This window comes from Pezoporus wallicus, unplaced genomic scaffold, assembly GCF_028554395.1.
Source record: "Pezoporus wallicus isolate ANWC-B61680 ecotype Strahan unplaced genomic scaffold, APGP_CSIRO_Pwel_v1 contig_5552, whole genome shotgun sequence".
NCBI classification, from domain to species: Eukaryota; Metazoa; Chordata; class Aves; order Psittaciformes; family Psittacidae; genus Pezoporus; species Pezoporus wallicus.
The window spans coordinates 4,920,880-4,939,149 of record NW_026640754.1 but is presented as its reverse complement, the minus strand read 5'-3'; the positions used below and the strand labels follow the sequence as shown (position 1 = coordinate 4,939,149).

At 45.2% G+C, this 18,270-nt stretch overlaps 1 protein-coding gene across 2 annotated transcripts in view; it reads left to right on the top strand.

Moving 5' to 3' along the window:
- Positions 1 to 268: 268 nt before the first annotated feature.
- STOX2 (storkhead box 2) overlaps positions 269 to 18,270 on the top strand; it is a 149,737-nt gene continuing 131,735 nt past the window's right edge. Inside the window, exon 1 of one of the 2 annotated variants that reach the window (XM_057420241.1) lies at positions 269 to 625. In XM_057420241.1, coding sequence (XP_057276224.1) covers positions 274 to 625 — 352 coding nt within the window. In that variant the 5' untranslated portion in view covers positions 269 to 273. Of the gene's footprint in view, positions 626 to 756; positions 780 to 18,270 lie in introns of those variants that run through there. The other variant, XM_057420248.1, reaches the window with a different exon arrangement.

The window sequence follows — 18,270 nt, the reverse complement described above, 5'->3', positions numbered from 1 at the left end:
ACTAGGACAGGGCCGCGGGGGGCGGGCTTCCCGGCCGGGACGCGGCCGCCGCTGCCCGCTGCGGGACCGGCAGCGCGGGATAACGCTTCCTCCGCGACCGCGGAGCCGGACCGCGCCGAGCCGGGGTGTGCCGGGGGCGGAGCGGGCCGCGCCGGGGGCGGAGCGGCGCGGAGCGCGGACAGCCGGCCGCGGGAGGCAGCGCGGCTGCGGGGAGGCATGTCCCTGCCCGTGCTCGTGCCTGTGCCCATGCCCGGCGGCGGGAGGTGAGCGGCCATGCCGCGCCGGGCGGAGCGCTGCCTGCAGATCGCCCCGCACTCCCTGGCCATCGTCCTGGGCGCCGCGGCAGGGGGGCGGCCGGGGGCGGGTGGCGGCGGTGCGGGACCGGCGGCGGAGCTGGGCCGCCACCGTATCGGCTACGAGATCTTCGCGGACTTCAAGCGGGAGAACATGCAGCACTTCTGGGACCGGCGGGCCACGGCGGCGGTGGCCGAGACCTTCTTCCTGGGCTGGATCGACGAGCAGGTGCTGCTGGTGCAGGGCAAGGAGGAGCACCTGGAGGTGCTGCGGCAGGGCTGGGCGCGCCGCTCCCTCAAGCCCCCCAGCGGCTTCCACATCAAGTGCCTGGGTAGGTGCCGGCGGGCTCCGGGAGGGTCTCGGCCCCAGGGGGATAGGGGGACGACGGCAGGGTGAGAGCTGCGGCGGCGGCCCCGCGGACGGAAAGGGAGGACCCCTCCCCGGCACGGGATTTGCGACCCCAAAAGCTGGTGGGAGCGAAAGAGGTGAGCCGGGGCAGGACCGGCGGCGATACAGGGATGCGCTGCAAGTAGTGGTTCGGCGGAATAGCTACAGGCGACAGCTGTAAGGTCGGGCTGGAGAGGTGCGTGTCCCCCTTACCTTCAGCTGGGCGAGGTTTAAAGCTTAAAGTGTAACTCTGGGAGGTAACCTTTGCAGGGTGAGGTGTCTGCTGGCCCGCGGGCCAGCTTCTGCCGCTCGCTCCTCAGGAGTGCTTGTCTCCGGCAATTCGCCACCGGGGGATCCAGCACCCTCCTGAACTACGAGACCTCCACACGGTTCAGGGATAACTGCTAGCATTTCCAAAGAGTGCAGGCTTTTAATTGAACTTATATCAGTTCATTAAAAATAATGATTTCTAGCATTAAAAACTTTAAAAGTTCATTTTAGCATTTCTAGGCTTGCTAAACCAACACCTCACTTCATGCTCGGGTTGACTGGGTAGCTTATGTCACAGTTTTGCTGTGGAGGTGTTTTCTGTGGCAATAAGTAGCAGTAGGAGATGAGGAATGTGCGGGGGTTTCTTTGCGGTGGGAGGCAGATGGCTTTTGGAGCAGTAAACGGCAAGTCTGTTATGCCGTGGTGGGCTGAAGATTGGAGTTAAGGTGTGATCCCCAGGGGAATCCCACCTGTGGGCAGGGCAGCCTCCGAAGGAGCACATCTCGTCCTGGATCTTCTTCAGGAAAGACGGAAATCCTAGCATGGAGAGGAAAGATGTTTGCAGCGCTTATTTTGATGTGAAAACCCCCACCTCTATGAAATAAGTCTGTGGGTATTTGGTGCGTGTACTGGGGAGCTGTGAAGAACAATAGAGCTGAAGTTTTCCTTAGGATTTAAGGTAACTTTCAGCCTTCACAGCAGCTTCTGTTATGGAGAAAAGACAAACTGAGGGTTTGTTTTGTTGGTGTGAAGGTTTCATGGCTTCCCACAGCCACTGCAGTGCTGATGGGGAGGGAAACTGTCTTCTCCTTATGTACAGCTTCTATCATCTGTGTCTTGTGCAGTGGGCACCTGGAACAGGTCATAGAGGTTGAGATGGGAGTTTCAGATCTGGAACAGTCAACGCAGTGTCTGGTCACTTCTGCTCATAGGCAGTCTTGTGCCTTGAAACTGTGCAAGAGACTTCTCTGTCACTCACTATTTCCCCATCAAACTTATTCAAATATTACCATCTCTTCCATGCCCAGAGGGAGGCTCAGGACAAGCTGTCCCATTTGAAAATGAGCTGATGGACCTTTATTCTTCATTATAGCGAAATTTCCTCTGAACCTCTGATGACAGGAGCATTGAAGAACAGGTGGTTAACACCATTCTGGTGATAGAAAGTTTTCTGTATTCCACCAGTATTCAGAAGAGGGTAAGAATCTGGGTAGTGGACTTGTGTTGTGGTGGAGGTTTGAATGGAGTTGCTGTTCATGGCCAGCAAACAAAGGGAGAAAACCTGTGTGTGCTGCTTTCTATCCAAGGCTGTTAAATCCTTTCGCCTTTACTATTGCAACAAAGTGTGGGGGTAAACGTAGAGATAGTGGCAATGTTTAGTGCTAGCTGTTCAATGTAGCTTACGTGGGCTTTTTTGGCTCCAGTTGTACCAAGGATGAAGAGCTTTTGAATGGGCACTATCACCTGACAGACTGTAAAGATCAGTATTTGATTTTTAGGGTGTCCCTGGACCCTACCCATCGGGTGGCATTCCTCAGCCTGCTATGCAGGAGGGCTATGAAAAGGTACGCTCTGACCTTGACGTTCCTAGAGCCAGGCAAGGAATGTAAACAGGTCTTTGTGGCCTGTTTTGAAATGCGAGAAACACAACTTTTGCTAGAAGTTGACGTTAATAAGTAAGCTCCCTGGTGTGTAAATAACGTTCGTTCCTTGGGGGTTATCGTCACTGCAAATTTACAGAAGGCTGGAGCCAAAAGTTTTCATTTGACTTTAAAAATAGCAAGTGGCTCTCTGTGTGTGATTAAAAGCTATGAAAGAAGAGCAGGGATCTGCTGGAGCCTTGCCTGTTGTGCAGTGTCCTTAGCTGCGATAAATGGGATGGGAGCAACTGATTCTTTTTTTCCTCTTCCTTCACTGGCTTTTTTCCACTACCACACTGATATTCCAGGTCTTGTATCTAAGTAGATTCAACTTGCACTTACTGTAAAAGGATTGTCAGAGTAACGGGCCTGGCCCATGAGCATCCGCTTAAATCTGTGTAATTGTATTTTCAACGTAATTAGGGGCCTAATGTGTAAATGGCTGTGACTTTATATAGGAGTTCTCTCACACTTTGTTCTCCATTTTGTAGCATTAAGGCAGCAAACAGTACACCTACAGACAGAAAGGAAAAGCCTCCATGGTTTTTGCCTTTAAAAAAGAAGTGGTGGGTGTCTTGGGCTGTGAGGAAAACCTGCCTGTTGGGAGGTACAGAACAGTAATATTTTACTATCGTTAATAAATAACTGTTGGGGTCAAGGGGAAAAAGTGGTATGGTATTTTTAATGAAGGTGAAACTGCTGTTTGCTGCTGCTCTGGCCTAGCCAGTAACCCCAGTGCTGTTGGGGGAACAGGGAGCTGCCATGGCCGGGTGTAGCAGAGAGGTGCATGGGGCTGACTTGAGGTGTCTTTTTCTGCACCCCAGGGCCACTGGGGTACCCAGGCAATGCTGTGGCTGCCCAGGGGCCAGTTCTTCCCTTTTCTCTTGGCTGGTTGGCTGCTTGCAGAAAGGAGGGGCAGCTTTCTGCCCCTCCTGCCCCTGGAGCCCGGCTGGGATGGGGTAGCTGGAGGATGAGCTGCCTTTCTCAGAGAGGTGTGGGGAGAGCATCCCAACTTCCCACTGCTGCCTGGCAGGGGCAAAGGGACAGAGATGCCTCCTCTTCTCAGCTGTGCTACCTCCAGATACGGGTGCCAGAGAGCTTTGGACAACTCTTCCTTTCACATGCTTCGTTAAGTGCTAACGTGACCCAGAAATTACGACTGCAGCCTGACTTTCAAACCTTTGCTGGCATTGCTGATGTTTCTTGTTCATTGCGGTCCAGCCTCGGCTGGTCTGACAAGTAATGGGTTGCGATGGCCACAGACATATTAAGTGGAGGAAAAAGTAGCTGTTGAGGAGGAGGGAATGCTAGAGCTCTAATATGCATAGCATGTTTTCTGCTGTTGGGACTGTAAACTAAACCAGGAGGAGACTCGTCTCTGACTAGTCTTCCCACATTTAAGTCACCATGGCGTGATAATGAAAAGTTCATGAAAGTGTGTAATCTGTAGTTAACGGGGTCTGGACAGTCCTAGTGTACTTGGTGAGGGTGTATCTGACCCAGAAAGTAAATGGATAGAAATCCTTGTGAGATTCCAGCATCCAGAATTTCAACTCTTGAATTGTAAAATTAGACCATACCACAAAATAAGGCAGGAATATGAAGCAAATCAGAAAGTCACTTTAGTGCTGACAGCTTAGAGCTTGAGGACACAGGGATGAAGTGTTTCATGTGTGACTTTAAAACTTACTTTTCTGTTTCCATAAATTACATGGTTATGCCATAAACCCTTGCTCAGCGTCCATGTTTGCAGTGATCAGAGTTACTTGCATATTAGGAAGTTGGTGGGTGTATCTGGGGTTTTAAGTTGGCCACAGGGCAAGCTTTGGGAACCACAAGCAAATAAACTCCCCAAACCAGCACACAGTAAATATGCTGATTTAGAGGGTCAAGGAAACCCTGTGCAAACCTATAGGTCCCGTGATGAAATTCGTTGTCTTTGGTAAGAGTGATTTGAGGCTTTCTTGTGTTTTTGCAAGGCTTTTGCAACCTAAGTCTTTAATGAGCGTTAGCATTTAATAAGGTTTCTTTCTTTGACACACCTTCCATTTGCACCCACTAACATTTGTCATCCTGGAAGCTGGATTTTTTTCCCCTCTCTTTCAGTTCTTCTATGCAAGGTGCTGCTGGTATAGCAGGAGGCTCCACCTTGTCTTCATGTCTTCATGCCTTTTGTGTTCCCAGCTGAGACTTCCTTCTGTATCTCTTACACTTAATTTCTGTGTCTTGGACAATGAGCATCTTTGAGAGGGGTTTGTGGAAGGGCCATGCCCTTTTGTAGCTACTGCTTGGAAAGAAGTGACCAAACTTCATAATAACCCTTCAGTCATGCCCAGAGCAATTTCTCCAATTAGAAGCTGGTGTTCAAATGGAGTTTTCAAGAAGCGTATGTGCAATAATTAAACTAAGTAGCAGGAGTTATAATTCAGCAAAGTTGGCAGGGCTGGACTGTTGTGCTTTGTTCCTGCTCGGCCAGGCGTTGGGGGGGAACTTGCTTTGCTGCGCTGGGAGCTGGGACTAAGTGCTCCCTTTCTTTTCTCTCCCTGCCGTGTTCTCTCTTGCCACCAGAAATTAAATGAACACCCCACCAGTTCAGGTTCAGTAGTTTACACAGTGAATTTTCCAGTCATTAGTGGCTGATTTTGGTACAGCGTAGACTGTTGGACATTAAATGTTGTTCATCTGTGGCCAGTCATAAAACGTGAATTGTCTTTTTTCCTCCCAATTATCTCCTTTATATAATGAAAATTTCTTTTCAGTGAGGAAGCATTAGGTTTCATAGTAATAAAACCTCCGAGGAGGAGTTTACGGCACACTCATAGACACCTTTTGTATGCCTCATGGTATTACCATGGGAACTACAGGTTTTTTCTTCCTCTCTCCCACCCCAACTTAGAGCTGGTGAGATCCACTGAGCACTTTTTATATCTGTGAGGTGGTTATTGCAGCCTAAACCCCCCAAAAATGTAAACTTGAGCTGATAACCTGGCTGAGGTGCTTATGAGTATACTTCCAATATTCAGCAAAGAACTTTGCTGCTCAGAAGTGTTGGGTTGGGCCTTTAATGTGCTTTGTAAAAGCAGCTTTTAGAGACCAAGGAGAGAAAGGCAAGAGCTAAATGAATATGGTTGCATATAAAGTGTCTGATTTCTCAGTATGTGGTTTGTGCTTGTTTTTCGGGAGTCAGAAACACATTTCACTCTTTAAAGAAAGCTGTGGACGGTCGGCAAGACTAATGCAGGCTGTCTAAAATGCATTGTGGAAATAAAAGCCACATAGGAAGGAAAGATATGACCTATTAAATTTCATTTCTCTTTTTTTCCACTCAGAGCAGCTTCTCTTGAAGAAGCAAAGTCAAATACACTGCCACATGGTATTCATTGTGCAACTCAGTGGAAGGATTTATAACCCTAATGGCCAGCTAATACTGTCTCCCTACCTCCTCCTCCCCACAAAGAGTGCCATTGTGTAGTAAAGGGTCCTTCCTGGTGGCAAATAAGTCGCCCGGACTTGCAAGTCAAGTTGTACACTGCGTAAAGAGGTGATGCTGTAAGGGAACCGTGGTGGTCAAGAGCAGCCCTCAAAGGGCTTTGCGAAAGTCACACCAGGGCCCTTACTCTCTCCATCTCTTTGGAGAGTCTGGTCTTTGATTAAACACTCCTCACTTCTTTCCTCAAAGGGTCCTTGTCTTTTGATGGGGAGTGGGGCAGTGGGTATGCACTGAATGAAGCCCTTGTCAGGTGTTATTCCCAGCACTTAAATGTGCTCTTGGGCTGCTAGCATCGTGTGCCTCTGGGCCGATTGCTAAATCACTTTTCCATCTGTTCCACGCTTCTTTTGTACGTAGTCATTTTTGGTTTTAAAAAGGCAGAGGTGGATGGGTGCCTGGGGGCCATGGCAAGGGATGGCTGTAGGGCCACCAGCCATAGGCACCCCTGTCCCACCCGCTCCCCTTTGCCTTTTTGTGGCATGAAAACTCAGTAACACATTCCCGACTTTGTCCTGTCTTTGTAATATGCTTGTTAGTGGCATGGTGTTTAATATTTTATTAAACTGTAATGATTTCAGTGGACAAAGTTCAGATCTTCTATGCATGTTGGTACAGTGTAAGATTTAGCTTGAAATGGGTTTGTTTTGATTCCTGGAGAAATGTGTGTTTAGTGCAAAGATGCTACAGGAAGGGTTAGCCGTGTCTGAAAAAATGCTGTCCCAGGGCTTGAGTGGCAGGTTTTTGATTTGGCTCCTTCATAAAGGCAATGATAATGGAGTTGGTGCTCTCTCAAAGCATTTCTGGTGCTGTCGCCTCAGGCTGTTCATCCGGATGGTGAACCTGTCCTCCTTTCTGCTGGCCAGGAGAATTGCAGCTTGTCCGCTAGGTAGGGCATGCCAAAGCTTTACCACATTCTCATCTGCATTCGAGACATCAATTTAGAGAGAGTAACAGAAAAGACGCAACCCAGACAGATCGGGTGTCATCCAAGGCTCTTGGCATCCAAAGCTGCCTTCTGAGCAACATCATACCTTCCCTTGGCTTTGGCAAACACTTGATGGCCAGGCTTCTCTTTTCTTGGTTGTTAAAGAAAGGCTGAAGTGTTTGGAGAAAGTAAAAGCTGCAACCAGATGGTGGTTTCCTGTGCAGAAACTGCGGCTGTGGAACATGAGGATGTGAGGAACTTCTTGATAATGGTTTTCTGCAGTAGCAGAAAGTTAAGTGCTCTGAAAATTCAAGCTCTCTCCAAACTTTATTTCTTTGTTTAAAGTACAAAAGCATTTTGAAGTGTTTTGATTATTTTCTAATGATGTTGACTGCTGGGAATGTTATTGCAGTCTCCAGTTTCAGTATTGAAACTGCTCCCTGGGTGGGCCAGATCTGGAAAGGTTTTTGAGGATATTATGTTCTTCTTGGAATAAAATCCCTTCACCTAATATGTACGCATGCTTTCTTCTGTCTGGTGCACTTGATCCCTCAGTTTATGACCTGGGATTTCACCCCAGTGATGAGAAATTTCTGAATGCTAAAAATGTGCAAACACGTGTATTTTGGTGAAATAAAGTGCTGTCCTACTGACATTTGAGCAGATCTTCATGGCTTCTTTTTCAGTTGGACTCCTGTTTTGAGCCACAATAGCAATAGAGCACACATTCAAAGGTCGATAACTACCCAGGGAATCTGAATAGTCGTTCTCCTAGTGGCTTTTCTTTTTTTTTTCAGCAGAAAAGCAATGGTGTACTATTGCCATCGGCACTTATTTTTGGTTTTCTTATAGAAGAAAGTTACTATACTGTGCACTTAAATATGCACAGTATAATGACTTCAGTATTGTGTTTCTGGAGCTTCTAACCCATGTGGTATGAGACTTTGTTGTTCTTCCATGGTGGGACAGGACGGGACACCAAAACAGCAGAAGTCTGAGTAAAATAAGCCTTTTAGCTTAACCTTATATTCCACTATTGGATGATTAATGAAGGGATATGGAGGTGCATCAATGGCTGCTCTTTTAGAAATGCAAACCAATTCACTTAAACTCTAGGAAGTGACTCTAAACCTGGTTCTTTACAAAATCCATACAGTATGACAGTGAAAAATCTTTCTGTCTGAAGAGTGTGGTTTGGGTACCTTCTTGAAGTTTCAGTTTTAAAGCAGTTTTTCAGAAGGTACATATGCTAGCTCATGCTTGCCTTTGGGGGACAGCAAGGATGCTGAAGGGTCCATTTGTAGCCCTAGTATGGGGAATCCTGCTAAAAGAGTGGAGAGGAGCTCTTGGACAGTGATAAGTTCCAGTGGCTTTTCCAATAACGTGGCCTAAACGGCTGTGGCCAGCAGGACCAGACTGGCTGCAGGGGAGGCTGATTCCTCCTCCCGATAAGGAGGAGGAATCAGCCTGTGCCGTACAGTTCATTACCAATGTCCCTTACTAAAGAGATCAATCCATCATAAATGAGATTTATCACTGCCTGTTAATTTATCGTGTTCAAATTGTAGAGAGATAACTGAAGTCCTATAAGCTGCATGTGATGCTGTAGTGAACTTCTGTGTGTTTGGTTGGGTTTTTGATGCTGTAGTGAACTTCTGTGTGTTTGGTTGGGTTTTGATTTTTTTATTTTTTTGGGGGGGAAGGGAAGGGGTTTGGATTTTGGGGTCCTCCCACCTTTTTAGGGGGCTTATTTCAGTCAAAGGATTCTTGGTGTGTTATTTGGTTGCCTGTAGCATTCACCCTAGCCTTCTAGGCAGTCCTCAGCCCATGTGGGAGTGGACTCTGCCCATGCCTACTGCTCTGGCAGACCAGCATTAAATGTTTGCTTTCTTGCTTGTGCGTATTGCAGGGTTAGTGCCCAAACAAGTTCCCTTTTAATTGACAGATGAAATAACAATAGCTGGCATTAAAAGCAGGCCAAGTGTTTTCTTTGGGTTTCCCTGAAGGGCCTCCTTTGTCTCCATGGTCTCTGCTCAGGGAAACCCATGCACCTTGCTTAATCCGAGGGTGCTCTTGAGATGCTCTAGCTTCTGAAGGCAGAAGTAGGTCAGTACCCATGCAAAGATTTCCATCCACTGTGCTGGCTTGCTATCAGGAGTGACTGCTGGGTGAGGATTTGCAGATGGTCAGTGTCCAGAGGGGTGGGCCATGGTGATGCAGGCAATTTTGAGCACCCCAAGAAGAGGGAGAAACATCCACAGTACGGGGAAGGAGAGTAGAGGAAGGAGATACTGTCGCATACTTGGTGTGTTTATGTCTGTTAAAATCAGAGGAGGAACAAACTGGACAGTTGGCTGAACCTGAATGGAGGCTTTTCTGGTGCCTGGTGTTGCACTGCGTGTAGCCCTAGTCCGGCTGTGAGAAGTCAGCAACTCTCCTGGGCTGTAGGGATGTCCTAATTAGCTGCATATTCACAAGGAGGTTTAACCAGTTGAAAAACAGGATTTCAAGGTCTGTTTTAAAGCAAAGACAGTACGTAACATAGTAGACATTATTAGCAGGCAAGATTATTAACAATAAATAAAAGGGTGGGAATCTTCTCCCTAGTTTAGTTTGAGAAAAGAGAGTTAAAGGGGCACATTCATTCACCTACTGTTTCTGAAGTGGGGCCAAAAAAAGCTTTGAGGACACTGAGCTTTCCTGCCATCACTGCTAATTTGTCACAATTATTCTTTTGGTTAAAAGAAATGCCTTCTTGGTGTTACAGATTGAAAAATCCTGTGCAGTTAGAGAGGAAAATGTTACTTTTGTGAGAAGCTGCAGAGAAGAACAGTCTTGAAGGGGTAAGGAAGGGGAAAACGGGGAGCGGGAAAATAATAACTTCCAGTCGTGCCATCATAGATGTGCTAGAACCAAGGATATTTTTTCAAACAGACAACTTCAGACCAGGCATTAGCCTTATAGAGAAGCCTCCTTTATGAATATGAACATCTGGAAGGAGTGGGAGACAGAAAAATAAGGGAGGCCAGCCACGATTTAGTGTTATGAACAGATAAATCTTGGATGTAAAGCTTCATGTGATAGGGAAGCGAGTCTGTTAGGTGTCAGGTCTGCTTCATTTGTATTGAAAGTCGAGACTTTAATAGTACTTAATGCATTTTCTTAGGAGTTCTACCTACATGGTATCATCTCCACCCTTCAGCAGAGATGTCTTCAAGACAGGGATGGAAGAATACAGGACTCATAGGGCTGTAAAGCTTTGCAGTGTTTCTCAAAGAAATTTTGCATGCTTAAGCATCCCACAGTAGAGGCTTAGGATGATTTTCAGCTGGAGTTCCTTCATATAGGTATGTATGTGATGGTGTATATAATGTTTTAAGTGCTGTATGAACAGAGGTTTCCCATTACTTCAGGTGGTGATGATTCAGCAACACGCAGATGCCTGCATGTGACATAGCAAGTTCAGTCTGACTGTAATGGAGGACTCACATTTTTAAATATAGGCATATCATATGTTCATGTATTTGCCTGAGTGTTGCTAAGAGATTCACCAGAGGAATCTCTTCCTGGTTAATACCAGAATGGGTCACCCGCGTCTAACCCTAGAGCCCCTTGAGAATTAAGCTTGAAAAATCAGGACTAGTATTTGCATTTTATTTTTGATGTGTACAATACTCTGAAAAATAACCAGCACAAGAGTTCATCCAGTGTCTATAGATGCCTTCAGGAAAATTACAAAGAGGAAGCCTTAATTAATATGTCTTCAATAAAAGTATGAAGAGGAAGTCTTAATTAATACTTTGCCAATAAAGATGAAGTCACACAAAGCAGGCAGCTTGACTTACAATCATTCCGGTTTCTTTCCTTGGACAGGGATTAGTGGCTGTCATCTTGTCATTTTTTACTTATAGCAGTAGCTTGTAGCCTTTACTTTATAGATTTCTTATTAATTCAAGTTCTTTGGTTTTGTTTCCAAGGTATTTTCTGATTGTTAGTTCGACTTCGTTAGAGATGTACAGCTAGAGCTCCTCAGCGAAGCTGATGCTGTTGGAAGGTCTGTAGGGACTTGCTTCTTGGCTACCTTTCAAGTGCGTGATGGCTGTAAAATGTTTTAGTGTCAGAATCACTACATCTATCATTGTTCTGCTTTTCTCTGTCAATAACTAATCTCATTCAATGACATATTTGATCTTAAAGAGAGAAAGCAGCTTTATCCCTGTGCCGGCACATGAGTCTCTTTCATTTTTCTGCTCAGATAATTGCCGGGCTTCAGGTTTCAGTGGTTACTTAAATTAATCCCAGTGCTGTCTTTCCAGTTTCTTCAGTGTTTGTGTTGACAGAAAGGCCCAAACATATTTGGTCTGTTGGAGGCCTCCAGACACCAATCATCTTGTGGGATGCAAGAGAAGTACGTCACAGACTTCAGAGCTGACTTCTGTGATGAGTGATGGCGGTGAAAAGAGAAGTAATTTTGACAGAACTTTTTACCCCCAGCCGGGACAATGCTGAATAACGGGGATGTGCTGTTTCAATGTTCTTGTTTCCATGATGGTGAACATTTTCACTGAGTGGCTTGTGCATCCATTTTCAATTTCTGATGATTTTCCATTGCTTTGAATCCTTTACATTGCCTCTTGTCCTGGTGAGTAATAACTCACTAGTGTAATGGTCCTCAGCTTTCTTTAGTTTGCAGATTGCTGAGTTTCCAGTGGAAATACAGCAGATATAAGTGGCACTTTTCACTTTCATCTTTCTGTAGACTTTTTGGAAAGGAGTTCACAGGTCACTTGGGGTTGTACAGACCCCAAGTTGGAAACCACTGACTTTGCCAACCCCAGCATTAGCACCTGAATGTTTTAGGTACCTGTACAGCAGAAGCTTGTGCTCTCCTACCAGCATGCACCTTCCCTTCTCGTAGTTCACAATTCATCATCTATGACAGCTACCCTGAACCTCAGTGCTTGTTCTGACCCTTTTCCCTTTCTCCACTTCAAGGACATCTGCAGTGATAACTATTGGAGCAGCCCCCCAAACTGTTTGAAGGGCTGCCTGCTGGAAAGCTCAGTCCAAGTGTTGCTCCTTGTTTCGTGTTTGGCAGCACAAGTGCATTGGGGCAGAGACCTTGATGGCTGCGTCAAACTGGTGTTGTGCAGGGCACTGCAGCACTGACCCAGGGCTGAAATCTGTAGGTGCTCTTGCTGTGCAACCCCCTAGATAATTATACTCGCATATGAGGTTACAGTGAATGAAAGTTAATCTGTAAATAGGCAACCAGGCAAAGAATTCTTGCTCAAAACCTGCCTGGATTTGCTTTACCTGTTTTCTCACTGCTTGGGTTGTAATAATTACTTGTTGTGGCAGCCCTCAGCCTGCTTCATGAATGGATTGATTGCATGTGTGTGTGTATTTTGAAAGCTTTAGAGGAATTATGGTGAATTTGCAATGACAGATACTTAGATATATGTTTAGCTTCAATCTGGAGCCATAAACACATAATACTCATAAATGGCTATCTTTATTGCTCTGATTGTTCACTAAGAAAATGAGCACAGAGCTCTCTGGGTCAGTAGATAGACAAGTAGGTATGGCACTCTTGGTGTATGCCATGAAAACATCAGCAGTGGTTGCACAGAGTGTTACAAAACTGCAGCCTGTTTATATGGTGTTTCTTTCACCAAACTGCAAAGTAATGATTCTTGTGTGATGTTACCTACAGGTTTGGTATTGTCCGTGACTTCTCATGGGCTTGTTCTTTTGTAATTATGGCAAGAAAATATGAGATGTGCACCTCAAGGCAACTCTGTGTCTTGTACTGAAGCATGTTTGTCAGTACTGTCCAGTTCTCTCTGTGGCAACGCCCAGAAGCATATGTGGGGAACTGACCTGCTCTGAACTTTGAGGATGCAAAGGGAAGTGGTATCTTATGGGGTTTTCTTTTCCTTTCCTGAAACCATAGGTCTCGGCGCTTTTACAAGATGTCTGAGGTTTGTTTCATTGTTAGGCTCTTTGATGTTTCCTGCGTGTGTTGCAGCTGAACATAAACGTATCTGAGCTGGCTTTGAACTGGCCAGCTCAGGTATGGTTTGCATTCTTCAACTGCAGCAATAATTATGGTTTTCAGCTGTGGCTAATACCCCTTGCTGCTCAGGCAGCCTGTGATGAGCTGCTGCAGTAACTGACTTAAGTCCCTTGATTAAAGGTAACTCAGGTTTATCTGGACTACACTGCAGTGTTGGGATACCATAACCCTCTTCTACAAACTGAGCTGTTGCAGTGAATTCCTCGGGGCTTTTTACTTCCTGCCTTTTCAGTTTCCTTTTCTGTGAACTTAGCAAGTGTGGCTTTTACCTTTACCCATGGCTGACCTTTTCTCAACGCTATCTCTCTGTTTAAAAGCTTGTGCCAGCAGTGCAAGCTCTTGTCTTCCTCTCTGCTGGGTGGCTTGGTGCCAGGATCACACCAGCCTGATGAAGTGTCAGTAACAGCCTGTCCCTTCCCAGCCCACCTTCCACTCCGCTGCATGTGCTATTGTCGTTCTACTGTTTGCTCTGCTCTAGCTGCTTCTACAAACCTCCACCTTCCTCAAAGACAACCCATCTCTTCTGATAGCTCCAGAAATGTCACTGGCTGCATTTGGTGCTAGCTGGGGCTAAGCCTTCCTGTGGAAGATGGCTTTTGGTACGGATATGGTGCTATTTTGCTTTGAAGTCAGACCACGTGTTTTGTAAACAGTGTGGTTTTGACCTTTAAAAACATGAGATGGTTAAGGAATGGCATGGTGCTGAACAGCATGGGAACAATGAGGTTAAAAAAACATCCAGTGGGGCCTAGTAGGGTACATATGTAAAGTACTTGAGTCAATCTTTACCAGTGTTGTCCCTAACTTCCCTTTTTCACTCCTACCTGAAGAAGGCACAGGTCCATTTTCAGATATTTGACTATAGGAGTATAGTCCCTCCTTATTTCTAGCAGGAACTGGAATTCCTTTGTATTGCCACAGTGGTTTGAGCTGGTGTGGGTCAACACCATGAAGGTCTCCCAGCCTTTGCTTTCCCTTTTGCTGCAACACAGGAGCCTACAGTGAGCCAGGTGAAAGGCAAAAACATAACCCGGGATGAGGGGGAAGGAAAAGAGAGGTTGGGACCTGCAGCATTAACTTCTCAGTGTTATAGTCTGCAAACAGATATTTGTGGGATCATAAAGTAATTTGGGTGGGAAGGGACCTCCAGAGGTCTCTGGTCCAAACTTCTGCTCACAGACGTGTTCACAAGTCATCATGTTGCTCCCATCATCTAACCTGTAATGCCCCATTGAAGACGGCAGCAGCTAACAGCAGCTCTGGTGGATCTTCTGTGTTATTCCCACATTTCCTGCATGTTTTGCTGTGGACAAATCCTTTTGTAACTCTGGCTTCTGCATAACAGCATCCCCTGGTCCTCCTGCCTCCAGTTGCTCTGCCTAATGGGAGATCCGGGAGCACACAGCACTGGCTGGCTGGCTCTTCCACCCATGCTGTTTGGACACTGGCTTTTTTGAGGCAAATGGGATGTCTTAAATGCACAGCTGAGATCAGGCATCTGGTGCCTTCAGTTGTTTGTGCTTGTTCTTAAAAACACAAAGCAACCCCAACAAAAAACCCCGAACAACCACCCAAAAAGCACAAAACCCACCACAAAATGTTGGCCTCCCTCAGCTGTATTTGTCTGTTTTGACAGATCCTTAAGGTGATCCACAGAGCCATCGTTGCCAGCAGCTTTTTATAGGAAGATCTTTTCTTACCACAGTTTATTCTTGGGAAAGACTTTTTCTTTTTTTTTTTTTTTTTTTCCGGCCACTTAATCCATGGTGGTTTTTTTTTGTTTGTTTGTTTGGGGGTTTTTTTGTTTGTTTTTTTTTCCAGAACCCCAGCAATAGCTGCTTTACCTGATTGCGGTAGATCTTGTGCAATGGCCAGCGAGCCTGCCCTTTCTTTGATTTTAAATGCTCAGAAATTAGGTTGTAGTGACTTGGTGAATGGGAGTTCTGGAAAACAAATTAACCAAGTGTGCTTTCTTTCTCTCATATCTTTGCTTCCCGACTTCTTTTGTGAGTTTTCTGTCTGCAGTTGACCTGCTCCTTGTGCAACCACAGTCTCTTTATGCAGCTCATTAAATCATGTTTTCAGTCTGGCTTTAAACTCACAAACTTCTCTTGTTAGTGAGCGTTTCCTTCTTATCTCCTTTCTTTCATTCTTATCTCAGCCTTTTGGCAGAAAGCACTTAGTGGAGACTGCTAGCCTTGAAGTTGGCCTCAGTGAATAGAGGGGAGGAGGAGCCATTGACACTTTAATTTCAGTGTTCCTGTAGCCTGATGGATGCGCTCCGGGCTATGAAAACGCGTGCTTCACTGACTCGCAGAGAATTAATCTTCTGAATAAACGATTTGAAAAGAATCTGCTCCTGATGGTTGGGTTTGGTGTGGCTGCTCAGCAGACTTGGCTGTCTGCACAAGGGAGGATCTGAAAAAGGGGACTAGTTAAAGGCAGAAGCCAAGTAGATGGATGACCCTTGTGCTTTTAGGAGCTGTTACCTGAACCCTGGTGGGTTGCTGTGGGAGGCAAGCTTGGTAACTATAGACTTCCTCATCCCATCTTTCATGAAAGATTCAACCTTTATTTACATCAGTGGCAATTTTCCAGTGGCAGTGTTTAGGGGACAGGAGTTAGACTGTTTCTAGTGAAATGAGAAATAGAGATGCTTCAAGCTAAGGGCAACACAGGAGAGAGAGACTATATGAAAACACAGACTTTGTGATTCATCTTATTCTTAAGTGTGATATCCATTTCCTCTCCTCTTGCCAAGAAAATACGTTTTGCTGTTGAATGAATAGATCAGCTTCTGAGGGTCCGGACAGGAAATATTTGTGCAGTCTCCAGAAATGTGAGTGCTCTTTCAGAGAAAAATAGCAGTTTTCATCATGGTTGTGAAGATAACAGGAATAAAGACAGTTCTGTAAATGCTGGAGCCAAATTCACAGGAGTCAGTAAAAAGGGGAGATCATACTTTTTCCTGATATTCTTTCTAATTATGACAGCTGCTGGAAAAGTTCAATGTTCATGGTATTTAGCTGCCAGCAAGAGTAAATATATCTTTCTGTTATCTTCTGGACAAACTGCTGTTTTCTTTGTAGTGCTGCAAGTGGCTGGTTTCAGGTGTGCTGTAGCAGGTACAGTGGGATAAAATCAAGCAGTTCTCTTCTTGTGTTCTAGTTACTCGGCTTTATATTTAAACAGTTCAGAAGCATGTGTGTGTGTGTGTGTGTGTAAGCAGCATTTACTGCCAGTTGAGCAACATTATATACCTTTCCACATGATATAATTCATACAAAATATGCTGCCCAAAGCATCACTGGAAATACGATATAGTGGCATTTGCAAGTCCAGGCAGTTATACACAAGATTTTCTAAATGTAGAATCCAGAGGTGCCTGAATGACTAATATGTCAGTAAGGGCATGCCTGACTTTATTAGATAGGAGTCTATTCTTTGGCTTTATTAGATAGTTTTAGTTACTTGATCAAAAAACAGACTCATATTAGAGTCCTATCTTCTTTTCTTTTTGTCCCTTCTGACTAGCTAGCAGTGTCAGGGCAGGCTATCTCACATGGTTAGCTCCTGACTCCTTGACAGTAACAATATAGTCCTGTTTCTTTGGAAGTTTCTGAAATTTATTATTGTACATCATAAACAGGGATGGCGAAAATACAGGTGTTGTGTTAAAAGGATTATTGTTGGTGCAGTTTGTATTTTCTTCTATCAGTCAGTCCGTTTGCCACTCATTTAAATGAAGTCTGTCTTCCTGCCCCATTGCATGCTTGTGTTGGGTGTCAGTGTGTGTATTGTTTATGGTGGTGGTACTGGGCATCCCACAGTCCTGGAACTGGTGACTAGGAATGACTGGACAATGCTGAGAACGCAGGTGCGCAACAAACACAATCAAAATGACTTTGTTCCTTTCAAGAACGTGTTTGTTAAGTATGTTTAAATGCAAGGGTGTGAATTCCCTTCTGAACTATAGTTGGGTTTTTTATTTTGAAGGTAACAGCTTTTCCATTGGAGGAGTTCATATGTTTTTATTCTGGCTGAGAAGTCAACTGGACTGGAGGTTTTTGCTCAGCCTTCTTTAGGAAGCAGCCCAAATACTCGGGCATTTTCTGCCTGAAGGATAGAAAATATTTCAGAAACATACTCAAGTTGATAACAGAAAGGTATATAGAGAATATATAAAGGCAGGAACTTAGGCTTCCTCTTTGACTTTTTTGGAACTCACACTGTTTTACCACTTTGTTTTGAACTTTGTTTTGTTTTTTTCTTCTGTAAACTTATGGTTTAATAAATACAAAATGAAACGGAAGATGATGGGATATTGCTGTGTAACCACTGTGGTGCCTATGTTGAATACTGGGTGGAGTTCATTTCCCCATGTTGGGGGAAAAACCAACCCAGAAAAAAAACCCCAACCAACCAAGTAAAACTCGGAAAAAAACAAATTCCGGAGAACTAGAAAAGATGCAAGGAAAGGTTGCAAGAGTGCTCCAAAGCATGGAGCAGCTGTATTGTGGGAGCTGACTGAGTCATGAGTTTTTCTGTCTTTTCTGATGTAAGGATTTGGGAGCACGAGTTTCAATTATTAGGAGGTAAGCTTGAAACAAACAAAAGAGCTACTTTTTCAGAAAACAATAAAAACAATGAGAAGTCATATTTTAAACTTTTAGCATCCTCTGTATCTTATATGGAAGATCTCTCTTAAAAAAAAGAAAAGCAACCCGAAACAACAACCAACCAAGCAAAACCCCCAACTAAACCCCCCCTCCAAACCTGAAAGTTTTTCTGTTCAGGAGTAGATAGATCTGTTCACAGCAGAAAAATCTGGCACACACAAAGAACCTCTTTGTGTGCTGTCAGACCTTCCCTGGCTCCCCTGATGACTAATGCGGAGCTTATTTCCATAGCCACAGGTGGCTCCCAGAAGAGTTCACAGGAGGATTCGTGCATGAAGACACTCCCTTTTCTGCTTAGTGTAGCATGGGGAGTCCCAGTGGCGAGTGGAAGCACCTTGCCTGTGGTCTCAGAGAAGTGAGAGCTTGCCAGAGGTGGGCAGTAGGCACTGGAGAAGGGGAGCCCTTCTCCGTCAAAACCAAAGCACGGGGTAATGGAGTGGAAGATTCCAAATGCTGTGTTTGAATACCCCATTGTGGGTTGAAGGGGGTCAGCGCACTGGTATGCC